We start from the raw sequence: 17533 nt of genomic DNA on the forward strand, positions 1-17533 counted from the left end.
AGAGGGAGACATCAGACCTAGGTAGGTCCTAACCCCAGAACACAGAAATAAATGTAAGCAGTGGCCAAGGAACTAGCATGGGTTTCCTGTTTCCTAATGTTCCCAATAGGTAGAAACATCACCGCATTAAAAGTTGTAACCCATTTCTACAAAAATGTGGCATAGAGTAAGAAAACTAAAGGTAAAGGGTGTCTGCAAAAGGCAAGAATCTGGAAGAATGAGGGATCTACAAAAGATAAGAAATCCAAAGCTTAACTGGGCAGTGATGGTGGATGCCTTTAATCCCAGCACTTGGGAGGCAGAGGCAGGTTGATTTCTGAGTTTGAGGCCAGCCTGGTCTACAGAGTGAGTTCCAGGATAGCCAGGGCTACACAGAGAAACCCTGTCTCAAAAAAAAAAAAAAAAAAAAAAAAAAAAAAGAAAGAAAGAAAGAAAGAAAGAAAGAAAGAAAAGGAAAGAAAAGAAAAGAAAAAAGAAATCCAAAGCTTGGGAACCTTCACAAAGTAAGATCTATGCATGGCATAGGGGGGCTGCAAAGGGCAAAAGAGCTATTGTACAGGGTAAGTTGTCTTCACATGGCAAAAAGTCTACAGAGGGATGGATATGGATCTTCCTGTACTGCCCATCAATGTTGTGATGCTCAGAAAACACATGCCTGGTTATATAATGATGAGATGATGTTTCTGATCTGCATCTCAGGACGTCAAGGATCTGTCACATCAGTGGGTCCTATTGATCAATGTGGAGGACTGCACTTGCAGCCTGTCTTTCTGCTTTCAGTGCCTTGTCCTTCTAAAGCTAATGTCTATACTGAGACCTTCTAGCTGCTTACCTTCTCCATCTTCACTCCCTCTTTCACTCCTCTGTGTCCTTGTGGGCAGTTGAGACTTTTCTTCCAACCATCATTTAGAGTTTAGATTCTCTCCCACAAAATCTACACCTCAGAGACAGCTGATGGAACATCATGGAGAATAAGTAGAAGGGGCTCTGTAGGCTTGGCCATTTCAGTTCTTTGTACAGGGTTTCTCTCTGCCTGACACACCATTAAAGAATTTTATTCTTTTATTTTTCTTCTGTACTCTAGAGCATAGTGTTGGTGTCTGCACACAGACCATACTGCTTTTTGCCCTGGCTACTGTGAAAGCCATTGGCTTGCCATGAAGGAAGCATAAAAATAATTCTTTGCAGCTTGATTCTCTATGGACAGTTGTCTTTGTGGGTCACAAGGGACTTTTGATCTATTTGTGTATCTTTTTACCAGTTACCAGGAACATGAATTAACCACAAGGAAGGTAGGTATTATCTGCAATAGAGTATGGAATTTCAGAGAAAGCTTTATGGTGAGTGTATTTGGATATCCAGATGGATAATCTTTGCAAAACGAGCTTACTAGGAAGACAGAAAGCTTGGTGTCCACTTTAACATACTTTAGCGTCATGGAATTTTTGTGACATGAGCCCAACTGATAGATAGATCATTAAAGGGCATTCTCTGGAGAACGAATAATATGGGATTTCAGTTAGCTCACTTGAGAATGTCATCAAAAAGCAAGCCTGGGCATTTCCTCCTCAAAGCAATCCCCAGTAGGTAGGTATGGCCTATGTATACCGATTTTAGAGCTGCGTCTGGGATATCATTATCACCAAGGGATACAGATTTGGCCCAATAATGATTGTTGTGGAAACAAAGTCTGAGAGTAGATTTGCATTTACCAGCTCAGGTTCAGCCAAGACACCAAAGTGAATGGCAGCCCGAAAAACAGAAGCCTGCCATCTACCTTGTACGGAGAAGCAGATCCATATCACCCAAGCCACCAAGACCAGTGTGGAAGACCAGCCTGTGCAAAGATTGATCTGACCTTTGGTTTATTTCCTCTACCACTGGGTGGTGGAGATGGTGTGTGTGTGTGTGTGTGTGGGGGGGGTGATGCTAAGATCAAGATAGGGTACCAGATAGAACATACCTGGCTGTGACATAGTGTTCAACATCTCTCTGCTTTCCATCTGGAAGACTCTGGTGCTGGACTGTGATAGCTGAATGGCTGGGTACCAGATGAATTTTGAGACCGCAGTTACCTAGAGCAAGATGAGGGTTGGTTATAGACAGATGAAAGGCAGGACAGAGTTTGATGGCTCTATTTACAAGAAGTAAAAACAAAGGTAGAGACAGCTGTCAGCCTCATCTGGATAACAAAAAAAAAAAAAAAAAAAAGACACTGTCAGCTGTCTGGATAGCGAGAACATCACACCAGAGAACCACAGATTCAGTCTAGGGCTAGATTTTCAAGCATAAATGAACATAGTACAATACTTAATTTTAAGCTATTTTCCAGCATACCTACCTTCGAAATTTACCATACATTTGAATATTGCATTTCAGGGATGCAGAAATTTCTAAATAATGGTAGGCCTCCAGCTTAAGACTATTTAGCTTTAAGGCAGTAAGTACGTTTTCAAAGGAACAGAAGAAATCAAATTCCCCAAAATGGTCTTTTCACCTGTACAGTTTGTGGAGGAGGAGAATGCCTCTGGAGATGCCAGATTGCTTGCTAGTTTGCTTGCTTGATTCCTTCCTTCCTTCCTTCCTTCCTTCCTTCCTTCCTTCCTTCCTTCCTTTTTTCTTTCTTTCTCCCCATCTTTCTTTCTCCCTTGTTCTCTCTCTCTCTCTCTCAAAATCTAGGAATGGCTGCATGAGGAAACTAATAACATGGAGGCCCTTTGTACTCTGTACTGTGTCTATGGACAAAACTGTGAGCATCAAACACTGGTGTCCTAACCTTAAGTGTTGAGAAACTCCAAGCTTGGTAATTTGTACCAGCCATGTACAAGGGGTGTTTTAGGTAGATTGCCATTTCTGTATCTCTCTTAGCTCATTATCACCTGTTTTACAGGAAAAGTAGTCTGGAGAGTAGAGAAAGCTGTTCCTTTTGCACCATTTTGGTGCAGAAGAGGGTGCTGTGATGATGCCAATAATTTAGGACTTAGCTCCTCTTCACATTGTAATGTTCTTTTTTCTTTCTTTTCTTTCTTCTTCCCCCCACCTCCCTTGGCATTGCATCAGAGTCAAAGACAGCTTCCAGGATCTATGGCTCCAAGCTGGGCCGGGTTTGTATGACTGTATAATGTCACATGGTGGTGACACTGAGGATCAGAATTGGTCTTCTGTTATGTTCTTGCCACTAGTTTTTAGCAACCCAAATGAGTACATTTTAGAGCCTTCCATTTTGTGTGGAATTATATCTCCTCTTTAAATGCTATAATTAGCACAATTCAAAAGGAGAACTCAAGTATAGTTTTGAAACCTAACTCCTTACCCCAAATAAAACACCTAAGTCTGGCTCCTGAATCAATCCTGCTTCCTGACTCACCAAAAGATCCCTCTGTTTCTTGCATCCTCCTTGCTGTAATGCCATACACCTTGTTGCAACCCAGTTAATACATCCAATTGTTTCTAGAAGCGCAAGATAGAGGACAACCTGCTTTGAATTTTCATCCCCTGAAATTGTCAACCATTAGACCTCTTTTCTTTACAAAGTCCCCAGTCTCAGGTATTTTGGTCTAGCAACAGAAAATAGACAAACAGAAATCTTCCACTAGTATTTCCTTGGGTCAAGGTAGCAGAATAGATGGCGGGTCCAGTGAAGGTCAGTGATGTATGTGAATGAAGTATTTGAATGGGGTGGATCTGATGAGGCTGCAAGTAGAGCTCAGTGTGGTTTTTATTCACATAGAGGAGGAAGCCGCTGAATCAGAGCTTCTGATGTTTTTTAAAAGAGAAGTCTGCATGAGCAGATGCTTAACCACTGGCAGGATGCGCCAGCTACAAAGTGCTCGTGGACACAGACGGCAGGGCACAGGGGCAGCTCCATTGCTCAGGATGCCTACCGCTAGCCCCTGGTGCACACAGAGAGACAGACCCCGGAAGTGCTAGACCTTGACTGAAGGCCTCTTAAAATGAAGGTGACTGAAGAGGTTACTCAAGGTATCTGAGAAGACACCAGTTGTGTGTGTGTGTGTGTGGGCAAAACAAACAAACAAACAAACAAACAAACAAACGTCACTGCTGCCTTGAGTCCTCGGAGTGTAGGCTCCATGTGACACTCATATTCCAAAAGCTTTAGTCAAAAGCTGCAGCCAGGAAGAGGCAGGGGACCCTGAGGCACTGCTATACCCTCTGTTCTGATGTGTTTCTCTGTATTCCTCAGTTCCCTATTGCTGGCATCATGGGTTCTGACAAACTGCATGTCTACCCAGATCCATCTTAGTGTGCTTCTATGTTGGGGGTAGAAAAAAGGGTAGCAGGGAGAAGGCAGGCCACAAGAGTCCTAATTCAGGACTTGTGTCATTACTGGGTTTAGAGTGGACTCTGATAGCAAACAGTTATCAAGTGACATGCAGCAGTGACACCTTGAGATGTCCTGGGTGTGTTGGTGGCAAGGGATGATGCTTTCAGAGGCCATTTACTCATCACTCATGCCTGAGTGCATGCTTGGAAGTGTGAGGGTCTGTGAGTGTGTACTAATGTGTGCGTGAGTATGTGTGTGTGAGTGTGTATGAGTGTGTGTCTGTGAGTGTGTACTAATATGTGTGTGAGTATACGTGTGTGAGTATATGTGTGTGAGTGTGTGTCTGTGAGTGTGTGTGTGTGAGTGTGTGAGAGTGTGTGTTAGTGTGTGTGTGTGTGTGTGTGTGTATGTGTGTGTGTGTAGACTAGCTATGACAAGCTCCCCCTGACTCCCTATTTTGGTATCATGCCACAATATTAACTGTGCTGCTTTCTCCACCCACACAGCTCAGTAAGAATGTATGCAGTTAAGTCGCCTTTGCAACTAAGGATGCCAGGCAACACATGCTTCATCTAGAAAGGACAGGAGGGTCAATAAACTGATTGGCTTAGTAATTTTCCTGGCTCCACAGTTGCCAGGGCTTCAGGTCCAACATTCTTGGCTAATTTGAAACCTTTATTGGTAGTAGAAATACAGAGACCCTCAGAGTTAATGTTCAAAATTTAAGTCCACTCAAAACTGAGCTGAGCTCTGCCAGTGCAAAGTGCAGGTAACCTACTTGGACTATTCTTTTAAATTGTGCACCAGTATCTGTGTTCCTGGGGAGACCTGTTCATTCCAGGGAGCACCTACCATGACCACCCCCACTGCAAAAATCAAGAAAGAGGAATTAAGTCCTGAAGATAAAGCACAAAGCCACTTTGTTTCTGAGATTTCAGTTCAATCTTTGGACACCAGAGCCCGGGTTAACAGCCCGACTTGTGCATTTATAGCTGAACTGAACTTTGGAGGCCTTGGAGGCTCTTATATCCTTCAAGGAAACATCAAATGCAGAAGCAAGCGTGTCAAACACAGGTACCTAGTGAAGCCTGAAGAATCTAATTTTGCGGGAGGGCATCTTCATGTAAGTGCAGCCTCTGCCGTGTAGCAAGGCAACCCTCCGCTGAGGAGGGAAATCAGATTCATTTCCATCTTCTGCTTGCCACCATTTCAGGCCAAATAGATACAGCTGGAGTTTGTTTTTCCCTGTCATTACTGCCCGGTCCCAGTGTTTCCATTTTAAAAGGTGTACATGTGGATTGAACCAGAGACAGATTATTTAAAATACGGTCCTGGCCGATTTCATTTAAATGGCCCCACTATCTTTGCCTAATAGTCAATGCATTCTCGGTTAACAGACACAGATGTGATAGGGCTGGAGGTTTTCTCATTGGCCCTCACAACACAGAGGTGGGAATTTGCATGGTTCTTTGTGTTTTCTCGGGGGCTCTTGGATTCCCCCTGCCCCCAGGCATACTCCCTTCTTTATGAACAACCTGGACACAATATCAGGACCACTGTCTACCTTCTGCAGGTTCCATTCTGTCTCACTGAATCAAACATTACTCTCAAGCACAGATATGCTCAGCAAACGTTACATGAAAATAAGGTACGTGGCCCAGGGCTAGGTGCTGATTTAATTTCTATGTTGGAAATACATATTGAGTTAGACTAAGACCCTCCAAGATTACTCAGCCCCTTTTAATAACAGTGAAGATTACTTCTGTCCCCACTGTGCCAGGGACCAGGCAGAGTCTCTCCTGGTTTTGTGGAGCTTGGGGACGCAGGCTGGCTCTATCCTTTAGGGAACATGTACACTCCCTGTGTATGAAGTGCTACCCTTTGGTCACGGGGCTAGAGACTAGCAGAACCTGAGTGGAAACAGAGGTAAGTGGCTCCAACCTGCCGACTTCTTTCATCAGTCCAGCTTTCTTTTAAAATTGGCAAAAGCAATCAGCACACCAAAGTCATTGTCATGCAGTCTCTAAGGCCAGCTCTTGCCAACAGCAAGGTCTCTGGCTTCTCCTGTCATTTCTGCTCTGCTACTCTGGCCCAGTGCCTTGCACAAAGGGTCAGTGTCAGCGAGGATGCGTTAACACAGAAGACAGAGATGGGTAGAAGGAGAGCTTTGGTTCTATGGGGCACTTGGGCCTGGGTTGATAAAGCCCTGTCAGGAGCTGGTATCCTGCAGGGGCTGACCAGGGTTGGGAGGCAGAAAGGAAGGACTATAGCTGAAATTTTCTGCTCCTGATTGAACATGCCCCCTGGGGAGTCATGAAGTCAGAGAGTGAGCAACTGTGGAGTTTTCTTTTTCTTCTCCCCTCCCCCTCCCCTTTCCTCTTTTTCTTCTTGCGAATGCAAATCAATAGACATGCATTCACTGTCTAAGCAGACAGGCAAGCAGAGAAGAGTAGCCTTTTCATTCCAGAAGGGGGAGAAGGGTGGAGAGAGGCTGCTTCACTCAGAGAGGGAGGAGGACAGGAACTGGGAGGGTGGGTTTAAGAGGTTGAGAAGGAGTGGGAGGAGCAAATCAGGCTGCAGTGGTGGGAACCTGCTTAGGCTCTAGCCTTGCCTGCTTCCTTACTGCAGGCTGTATATGTTCCTTCATCTCCATCCTCTTTACCATGGAAGATGAGTATTTCTCTGTCAGATAAATATTTCAGACTCTCCTAAGAACTGTTGGCCATGGGTATTCACATAGATATGAATATCTGGTGTGATTTTTCTTCAGTACAATTGTCCCTTAGTTGGGCTTAGTTTTAGGACTCGGGTGCATATTAAGATCTGAGATGTTCAGGTCCCTTAAAGAGAGTGGCAGAACTTTTGCATATGTTATATCCCTCCCTCTCTCCCTACCATAGACTTCAAATAGTCTCTAGATTACTTAAAACATTTAATACAATTTAAATGTTGTGCAAATAGTTGTTATGATATGCTGCTTATGGAATAAGAACAAGAAAAAAATCTGCACACATTCTTATAACCATAGGGTATTTTGTTTGTTTGTTTGTTGTTTTTGTGGAAGTGAATGAAATCTTGGATCTGCAGCACTGGCTCTATTTCTCACTAACTTTGTATCAGGCACACATATCTAAGTGAAAGGTTGTATGACATTATAATGTCTGCCAGAACGAATCTGCCCAGTTTCCGGACAGTCCATGGGATACTACTAATGTGGTAGGTAACCATCGTTGCAATAATCACAGGGAACATTCATGTTGGGGTGGTGAATAGAAGAGGCCAGAGTGGTGGGAATCAGGCTTTGGTCCTGATGTTATCTTTGATTTGTTGTCCTTTAGAGTACACTTTTCTTCTCCAATGTTCGCTTGGCTTTGCCATTTGGAGAATAGAGTGAGTTAGCCCATCCTCTGTGTTCCTTCATGTCCAGGAAGCACACAGAGGAGAGACACTTGCCCTGAACATCTTTCTTTGTGTGCTGATCATGCCTGTCGGTAGCACTGTGATGCCTGGTGTTCCGGGTATTTAGAAGATTGTGTCTGCTGTTTATTCTGTGTAATGCCAACTAGGAATGTGACTAATATGCCATTAACATGGAGGCCTGACCTCTAGTGTCTTCAGAAACCTCTTAAAAATGATAGCAAAGGGTTTAAAAGACACGGCCCTTTAAGGGTTTGAAGTCTATTTAGAGGAAACAAAAGTAGACAGGAGATGGGGTTTTCTATGGGAAAGGAACAAGAATGAGTGACAGTTTAGTGAAGATAGCTGTGACTTAAGTGTCTGCAGAAGGACAGGGCAGTCAGAGCTAAGCAGATCTATCCCCACAACAGTCGGTTACCAGAAGGTGGGCTCAGGACTTGGAGGTACTGGGTATTTTGTAGGATAGAATTCGGGAGTGCCGGAAGTGATGGCTTGGTAGAAATTCCCTGTTAGACATTTCTGACCCTAGAATCCTCTGATTCTGTCACTTTCACACGAAGGAGGGATTCGGTGTTTGAAGGAATTGAAGAGAGTCCTTCAGGATCCATCACAGGAGAAAGCTCAAGCACCGATTAAAAACAGAGGGGTGGTTTCCATGCCAAAGGTGAGGCTCCCCGTGCCTTCTTCCAGAATAGAGGTAGCCAAGTTCGGAACCTTCTGGCAAGAGAAGGAAGTGTTCCTGCCTGGAGAAACTTGCCTGGCTCAAGATGAAACGACCTCTAGCAATAGCCCTTGGTCATCCAGGAAAAGAGCCAAAGGACAGCTCCGTGCCTGCTCATCTTCTGAGGGCCGAGCAGTTGATGGGCTTTATGGAAGAACAGAGATTCCAGTCAGCCCTTTGCCGCTCTCTTGAAATATAACCGGAAGGCCAAAGATCATGAGAGAGTTTAGGCGGCCATCCTGCATAAAACACAAAGACTAACACAGAGGAGCTGGAAAAAAAAAAAAAAAAAACGGAGCCCAAGAGGCAGAGACTGTGCTGGCAGGCAAGGGAAACTTAGAAAGCCTAATTAACATCTTCAGAAAGATAGGAGAAGATACTGTAGCCAGGAACAAGAATAGGGCACCATAAAAACCAGGCAACAGGGAAGATTTTTTGAAATTAATAATTTGAAAGTATAATTTTTAAGTCAGTAAAAAATGTAAGTCAAGGAATTCTTGATGGAAAGGAAAGAAGAAAATATGTGAAAGCCAAACCTTAAAAACGTGGCTGCCTCCATTTTAACAGGAATTCCACACAAAAACAAGTAAATAAAGAGAAAACTTCAAACACAATACAAAAATTAAATAAAATTCTTTAGAGTTGAACAAGATGAATTTTGTGTATGGAAAAGTTTATTGACAGCTCAGTGGCCGAGCATTTGCCTAGTGTGTGAGAAGCCTGACACAGTGTATCTTAGCCGACTATCAGGCACACGGGCATTGTTGCTTTCCTGGGAGCTGATAGCTTCCATGCATCTCTTTACAAATATTTCAAAGGGAAAGCGAAATGATTGATTAGGAGGACAATAGTTAACACTCATAACACTGCCAATCAAAGATGGACTCATTCAAACTTCTTGACAGATTTAACTTGGGTTGATGGGGGAGGAGAGCAGTAGGGCTGGTGGTGGGCTCAGCAGGAGCTAACTCAACATCCATCCTCTGTGTTAGTGAGCCAGCAGGTCACCTTAACATCATTACAATTAAGCAATAGGAGAGAAGCCACGCCCAGGGGAAACACATAGCAGGTAAAGGGGATGGGTCTGGTGGCTTCTGTCTGGGATACGATTTTCCTTCAGCCCAAGTATTAAGCACTGGTAACCAGGTAAAACAAGAAGAAATTACTTTGATAAAAGTATTTTTTAAATTTTAAAAATGTATGGTGCCGACATCATGCCATGGTTTCATGTATTAAAGATCCCAGAATTCACATGGCAAGAATTTGGTCTTTGGAGTTAGACAGCGCTGAATTATCTCAGCTACATTGGTGACCTTGAGGATATATCATACCTCATAAATCCATAAAGTGTGAGTTGTAGCAGTCATAAATATGGTGGGAAGGGAGAGTAGACACAGCACATGTTAGCTGATAGTCCGGCACACTGGCATGTTATGGGTATTTCATACATGATAGTTATTGTTAAGATTGACTGACAAGCATGATATTTCATGAAGACATTAACAAGTTTGGGAAGCACCATATAGAGATTAAGATCCGATTCTCTAAAGACACCTAGTGTAAGCAGTGGGACTGCTCCAGTCCTAAGCTAGTCAGGTAATCAATTGTTGTTCCTATGAATCAAGTGGGACCTTTGTGGTTTACAAAAGCTAATGGGCATCCTGGAGCCATTAGGATGTTCTCAGGGAATCGTGTGCAGTCTGGCAGACTCCAGTGCATTTCAGAATAGGTAGAGCTGGGATGGCAGAGTAAGCTTTTAATTGTCAGTGTTATTTCATCCTCTTTTTACTTCCTCCAAGCAAAAGTGAAACAAAATCCCAAGTGTTCCTATATCTGCAATCCATCCTTAGCGTGTATCAGGTTCCATGTGTGCCCATCCATTGCTTATCACTTCCTGTAGCAGAGCCAGTCTCGACAAAGAGGCTGCATGAAAGTGGACTGAACTGAGTGCTTTAGTCTTATCCCAGTTGAGCCCTTGCTTTGGGGATTTTGGATGAGCTGTACTTCAGTGGATGCTTTTGGCTGGCTGGCCCCCATGGCACCTTCTCTCGGGATCCCAGGGAAGTTTCCAACACTGACCTCACCTCCTTCTCACTAGGGAAACTGCTTTCTGTGTTTCTAGGAGCCAGTGTTTTACAAGCACTTGCCATAAAAGTAATCAGTGGTATAATTGGTGGTTTGACACTTTGTCTTCCATACTGCTGTGCGGATGGAATTTGGATGGATGGGAAGAGTCTCAGAAATGGATTCTATTTCCTGCACGTTGCACATGTACAGGGGCCATACTAGTCTTCTAGTAAACATTTCATCAGTGAATGGGTAAATGGTTGCATGAAGCATCAAAAGGCAGATTCTTCACTAATGTTCTTTGTGTAAAAAATATGCTGGGCAAAGTGGTTCCTATTTATTCTAACATGAGTGTTCTGAGAGAGGAGCATCCAGAGTTCAAGGCCAGACTGGACTACAGAGTAAGTTGAAGGCAAGGCTGGGATGCATAGGAAGTCACTCGATCGAAAAACTCCCCACCTAAAATGACAAAAAAAGGAAAACAACTTGATCAAAGGAGGCTATGTATTCTTGTCCAAGGTTGGTGAGTTTGAAAGGAGGTAGGTCAAATGAGGAAATCATTAGTGGAAGGGTGAAGGCCCCATCCCCACACACTTGTCTTCCTTATGACTCTCTTAGGATCCAGCATTGCACTTGAACATGGCTACCTGACCAAGTTACTGGTTCAAAGGGCAGAACCTCCAGGAGTGACTCTTGTCTTCTCACACACTCTTCCCCTCTCCAATTGGCTTATAGTTTTATACTTTGCTGCTATCCAAGTACAGTTTTGATGATTCCGTTTCCTGTAGAAGAAGAAGAAAAAACAAATCACAGAAGGTATAAAATTGCTTATTATTTACTCCAGAGGAGAGAGCAGTTCCCCTAGTAAATATGCACTGAAGCATTTTTATTTTTATTTGCGTTTTTTAAGAATTCTTAAATGGACCCAGTAGACCGTAATATCTCTTTTTAGAGTTGGTGCCATCTATTGATTAAATATGCATTTATACATTTCTACTTTTTTAAAAAATAAGAGACATATGTTTTAGTCATATAATAGTCTAGAAGAATCGATCAGTAAAAATACATATTTATGTGGTCTTTACAAAAGACTTTGTCAAGCACACAAATTTAGAAAAAATAACATAAATTATTTTCTGATCTTCACTGATGTTTGTTAAGTGTGAATTTAATTAAGAAATGCCTCGTGCAGATTAGGAAAGAGATTGTTGAAATAAAGAGATGCTTGCATTTCATTTTAGTTTCACGTTGCTGAGTACTGAACTCAGGGTCTTGTCCATACTATATAAAAGCTCTACCACCAAACCATATCAGCTGCCCTAAATTGATGCTTTTAATAACAAGAGTGTCCTGGCCAGGTATGGTCGCCATGAGCAGAGGTAACATAATGAATACTAGGGCAGTCTGGGCTACAGAGTGAGACACTGTTGAAAAAAAATTCTCTATCTCTATCTCTATCTCTATCTCTATCTCTATCTCTATCTCTATCTCTATCTCTATCTCTATCTCTATCTCTATCTCTATCTCTATCTATCTCTGCGTCTATATATCACAATATCATAGATTTTTAAATATAATATACACATGAATATGAATCCATTTTTTAAAAGATAAGGTCACATCACTAGTAATGAAACTGCTATGAGAATATGAGCTCAGGTTTTTCTGTTTGCAAAGTGAATTTCTTCCTCAACAGGAGTTATTGTGTTACAGACATTGTGATACCATTGAATATACTAAACAGGAAAGAGTGAAAGAACTAAGCCTTGAAGTAGAGTTGGGACTTTCTGTCATCTCTTCTTCTGCCTCTTCTGTGGAACTGAGTGGTTATAAGGCTTAGTGAGAACTGAGAGATGGCAGCGTGGGCTTGCCTGGATTGTGCTTACCCCATTAAATGTTACTTGATGCTTGTTCCTGGTCCCTGGCAGCTTGCTGTCTGGTAGTATGTTGCTATAGATTGGCTCTTTAATTCCCCACCATCATCCATGTGTTGAAAGCATAGTCCTCTGTGTTTGTTGTTGGAAAGGAGTACAACCTTTAGTGGGGAGACCAGTGGAAGTCATCCATCACTTGGAGTATACTCTTGAAGGGAAGAGTGGACCTCTAGTTTCTTCCCCCTCATGCTTTTCAATTCTTTGGCATAAGCAGGGGTGTTTGTACTCTATCATAGCTACTACTTTGCTTTACCCCTTTAAGCATCCGATCTAAGAGATTTGTATGTACTCAGTCATGGCTAACAGTGTCCAAAGACGTGAACTAGTTATATCCCTGATTAAATTGATCTCAAGAGTTTGTTACTGGGATGGAAAGCACAGGAACACAGTACTCCAACTGCTCTTTGTAGAGAGGCTGTACTGAGTATACTTCACATTCCTAATGTGTTTATGGAAATGTTGGTCTTGCAGTCCCTGTGTAAGTCAAGGAGGGGCTGTGCCCAGTGCTACTCAGAGTCCTCAGGTGCTCAGTGTACCGTGGATGCTACAGGGACTGCTGATCACTGGAATTAGCCAGTGCTGTTCAGGAGCTCATTATTCCCTAGGCATTCAAGCCTCTTCTCTTTTCTTCCCATGTTAGTCATTGGCCATTGTAAGAGGTGAAGGATGGCTGGCCCTCTGTTTCAGGTGAGCAGCCTGCAACTTTTTAAATTTAAATCTTTTGAACTTTCCCATCTATATTGTAAAGATAATATTTACCTCCATCACTATACCATGATAGTGCTCAATGCTGTAATTTCTTTATATAGAGGAAACAGAAGAATATGGGCTTGCATTTGGGCTGTCTCCTTCACTGTGGTCCTGGACAAGTTACTTAACCTCTCTAAATCTCAGTTTCTTCCTCTCTTAAATTAGGATAAGGATTAAATGTAATGCCATAGCTGAAGTCCTTAGCCAACAAGGGGTTAATGAGTTGCCCAAACAGACTAATGCTTCAGCACCACATTTAGATGAGTCTTTCCTCTTCTCCTGCCATAAGAGACTATTGCCAGACCTCTTCTGTGTCTGCTAAGATGAAAACAGTTCACATGTTCCCTAGAATCGTTCCATAAATGAATGTCATTCATAGTCTTTCTTTTCTCAAAAGGAAATTAACTCTTTTGTAGCATAATAGGAAATCTCTAAATTGCAAGACTTTCTCCACCAGCATGGCTCTTGGTTTTCTGAAGGCCTCTTGTTTGTGTCTGCCAGTCCCTCTCCTGGTGCTATCTACCCACTTCCTTTCTGTGGTCTATCTGATCCCTCCCTGCCTTGCAAGTCTCTTTGTGCATCAGAGGACTCCACCAGCAACACTTCTTCAGAACTTCAGTCTGGTACTGTCCTTGTTCAGAGCATGCATGGATAGCTCTGCTTACACAGGACATACTTCCCAACTGCGACTTTTCTATGTAAGGTATATGTATTCTACTATCTTCTATATACATTCACGAATATACTATTCCTTGATTTTTTTTTTCTAGAGAAATCTTCAGATATATCACATGGCTTTTGCAGACAAGAAGAAACAATGTTCTTCCTTGGCCCAGTCTTGGAAAAGCACTGTATATTAAAACAACAACTTGCTAAAAGCTGATGATGATGCTATCGATCATTGTGTTTGTAAGAAGGGAAATGATCAATGTTCTACTTGTTTAAAGGCAAACATCTTATTTCCTAGAAAAAGTGACGTTCTGTTAGATGTAAATGAGTTCTGTGCATCCTTCTTCTTCATCAAAACTGGTTTTATGATAGTGCAGACTTGGGTTTGGATCTGGACTCATTAGCCATGGAATGTTTCTCAAGTCACTGGTAGTTGCTGAACTGAAAATTTAGGGTACTGGTGTCTACGGGGTAGAACTCTGGTGGGGGCAGCTGAATTAACACCTGTACTTCCCTGTCCCATAGGCGGTGCTGGAAATACATCACAGAAACAACCAGGGAGGAAGGGAGAATGTCACCTGGAAAGTCACTCACATATAAGAAGTAGAGCACATGCACAGAGCTGGGGAGGAATCCCAGCAGGCATGGGGTCTTTGGAGAAAACCTGGTAACAGAGGTACTTTCTCCAGAACCTCCGTAATATCCAGTGCTCTTCTCACTGCCCTTTCACAGAGTTCAGGGGCCATGCAGCAGTGTGCAATTCACATTCCAGGGAGGACAGATAGAGTGTGTTTTGGCTGCCTTCTGTAGTGTTCCTATAAACTATGATTACACAGATGCAAATTGGATCATGGTGAAAGAAAGAAAGAAAGAAAGAAAGAAAGAAAGAAAGAAAGAAAGAAAGAAAGAAAGATTATTATTCCCTAGGCACTCAAGCCTCTTCTCTTTTCTTCCCCCGTCAGTCATTGGCCATTGAAGGAGGTGAAGGATGGCTGGCCCTCTGTTTCAGGTGAGCAGCCTGCAACTTTTTTTTTATTTAAATCTTTTGAAGAAAGAAAGAAAGAAAGAAAGAAAGAAAGAAGAAAGAAAGAAAGAGAGAGAGAGAAAGAGAGAAAAGAAAAAAGAAAGAAAAAAGAAGAAAGAAAGAAAGAAAGAAGAAAGAAGAAAGAAGAAAGGAAAAGGAAGGAAGGAAGGAAGGAAGGAAGGAAGGAAGGAAGGAAGGAAGGAAGGAAGGAAGGAAAAGAAAAGAAAGGTCAAAGTCACAGGCATGGCTGTGAGCCTTCTTCTGAGGACTTCTGCAAGTCTCTTCTTCCTTAAGACCTAATCTGGATGTCCCTATCTAAGTGTGCTGGGATCATGGCAATTGTTTGGGGTTTTGTCTTGGTAGAATTCCCTAATGCTCTAATTTGGGGGAGCTGGCTCAAATTAGATTCCCTGTATCTTTGATGAGAAAAAAAAAAAAAACCTGAACATGTCCATTTTCCAGCTGGGGAGTTAGGCTGCTTTCAAGTACTCTTGCTGGCGGGATGGGGACTTGATGCCTTTGAGCAGCCTGTGAGCAAAGCTCTGGCTGCATCCTGGGCTGGAGACCAGGAAGAAGGAATGATAAGGTCTTGGCATGAGCATTAGTCAATTTCTGCCAGGAAGCAGCCCTTTCCTGATCCTTGTGTCCCGAGACCTGCTGGGGTAAGATTTAGGAAAGGGCATTAGACCCCTCCTGCTGCCCACCCAGGAGCGGGTGTGCCCATGCGAAGCACACTGGCATACTCACACAGATCCCAGCAGTACTGCTGCGCGGTGAGGGGGGTGCGCAAGGGACAGGCTTCAACTCCCCTCGGAGTGGAGCCTTCCCAACAGGAAAGTCTCCCGGTGTCGCTCAGGAGAGTGGAGCCAATATGTGGCTTGGAGGTGGTCTGCTGTGCGCCCAGTGAAGATTGGTGCTAATGATTCTTAGCAGTTGTGTGTATGTGCAAGGGGAAAAAAAATCAGAGACGCTGTCTGCCTGCTCCCATCTCGCGCGCTCTCTCTCTCTTCTGCTCTCTCCCTCCCTTTGCAAACATTGGATTTAAACCTGCTCAGAATTCAGCACAGAGGAAGCAGCCTCGGTAGCAGCAGCAGTAGCAGCAGCACCAGCAGGAGCTAGCCGGGCCGCCGCGCACCACAGCCTCGAGATGTACCATCCCGCCTACTGGATCGTCTTCTCGGCCACCACTGCCCTGCTCTTCATCCCAGGTACCCAGCAAAGAAGGGTGTTTTCTCTCTCTGAGCAATGATGCCGCTGCTAGGGCAGAAGGGGAAGAGGGAGAGGCAAGGAGGAAAAGAGGGAGTGTAAGAGGCATGTGAGTAAGATAGGCTTGCCGCGTGTGCACACACACTCACTGGCTAGCTGGCTCTCAGGCAGACAGATGCCCACAGCAAGCGATTTGCTCCCTTCTCGGGAGAGCTGGGTTCGAGATCCGCACCGTGCTGCAAGGCGCTGCTGGTTCTGTGAAAGGCACAACTGGCATTGACCAGCTGTGGTCCCAAGGGTGACAGAAGAGGGGCTTAAACTCCGGGGCGCAAAAGCCTTCTTGAGCGCTGCTGTCGGGACCTGCAGCAGGAACTGGCATCCCGCTCAGTACTGGTCTCTGTTTTTCTGAATGTAGTAATCTCTGCGTCTCTGTTTCCTATGCTTTTTTCTTCCCCCCTTCCTGTTTTTTTTTCTCTCTTCCCAACGTTCTCTCCTCTCTTCTTTTCCATCCTTCTGAACCCTTCCCTTGATTCCCACTGCAGATCCCTACCTCCTTGTTTGCCTTCTCATTCTTTCACGAATTTTTCTCTACTGCATTTTTTTTTGTCTTAACACAATCCTTCCACCACCTCTTGTCCTTTCTTTATCCTTCCACCAAATGGGCAGATTGTGCCTTTGAAATCCACTTTCTCCTTCCTAATCATCACATCACAGCAGAGACATAAATTTTCCCTAGTAGATTTGATCTGGTCCAAGCCGGGCGAATGTTGGGAAATCTAATCCCAGTGGAGGGTTGCTAGAGTCCCAATGGTGGGCAGAGATGTTAATGCAGTGCTCTTTCTCACAGCACTTACTTGTTTGGGCAGACCAAGTCTGCAGTGACCCAGGTAAGATGCTTCAAGGCAACCTTCGCAACCCTCCCCAGTCAGCCTGCTAGACTCCTTGCAGACTCCCGCACATCTTAATAGGGTTGGTAATTGCTTCAGAGCCTTCTGCAAGCAGAGGACCATGCCTGCAGGCATCTTTCACACAATGCTGAAGGGGCTTGGAAGGCTTGCCAACATTTTAGGCAGCATCAAAGGGTCTCTGGGTCTTCCACACTAAACCTCACCCTTTAGGGGGCATTTCTTCCTCTCTCTCTCTCTCTCTCTCTCTCTCTCTCTCTCTCTCTCTCTCTCTCTCTCTCTCTTCCCTCTCTCTCCTCATGTTGCAAATGGAGATAGCATGTTTTCCGTTAAACATTAGCTTAGACCTAAATTCCCTTACATATGTACAGACATGAATGCCAATATTGTTAACCCTCACGTTCATAGGTGAAGCACATAATTCTTCATTTTATATTCAGGATGCCTCGGTGAGGTTTTCTTCCCTTTCATTTAAACCTAATTCTCCAAAGTTCTTCTAAGCTAACAAAGAAAATTAGAAAAAAAGAAAGGAACTTATTGGGATGAAAGAGAAAA

General features: G+C 43.6%; 1 protein-coding gene, 1 long non-coding RNA gene and 1 pseudogene across 4 annotated transcripts in view; 2 read left to right on the forward strand and 1 right to left on the reverse strand.

The window, feature by feature from the left end:
- Gm18656 (predicted gene, 18656) lies at positions 1625 to 2186 on the forward strand (annotated as a pseudogene).
- Positions 9087 to 15698, reverse strand: Gm39314. Its single transcript, XR_870601.1, has 3 exons — positions 15615 to 15698; positions 11138 to 11272; positions 9087 to 10949 (listed from the first exon to the last, which is right to left on the reverse strand). It is a non-coding gene; the product is annotated as a predicted gene, 39314 (long non-coding RNA).
- The window catches only part of Opcml (opioid binding protein/cell adhesion molecule-like), a 1134695-nt gene continuing 1132506 nt past the window's right edge, over positions 15345 to 17533 (forward strand). Inside the window, exons 1-2 of one of the 3 annotated variants that reach the window (XM_011242559.3) lie at positions 15345 to 15529; positions 15923 to 16075. In XM_011242559.3, coding sequence (XP_011240861.1) covers positions 16015 to 16075 — 61 coding nt within the window. In that variant the 5' untranslated portion in view covers positions 15345 to 15529; positions 15923 to 16014. Of the gene's footprint in view, positions 15530 to 15556; positions 16076 to 17533 lie in introns of those variants that run through there. The other 2 variants (XM_030244423.1, NM_177906.5) reach the window with 2 other exon arrangements.

This window comes from Mus musculus, chromosome 9 (genome assembly GCF_000001635.26).
Source record: "Mus musculus strain C57BL/6J chromosome 9, GRCm38.p6 C57BL/6J".
NCBI lineage: Eukaryota > Metazoa > Chordata > Mammalia > Rodentia > Muridae > Mus > Mus musculus.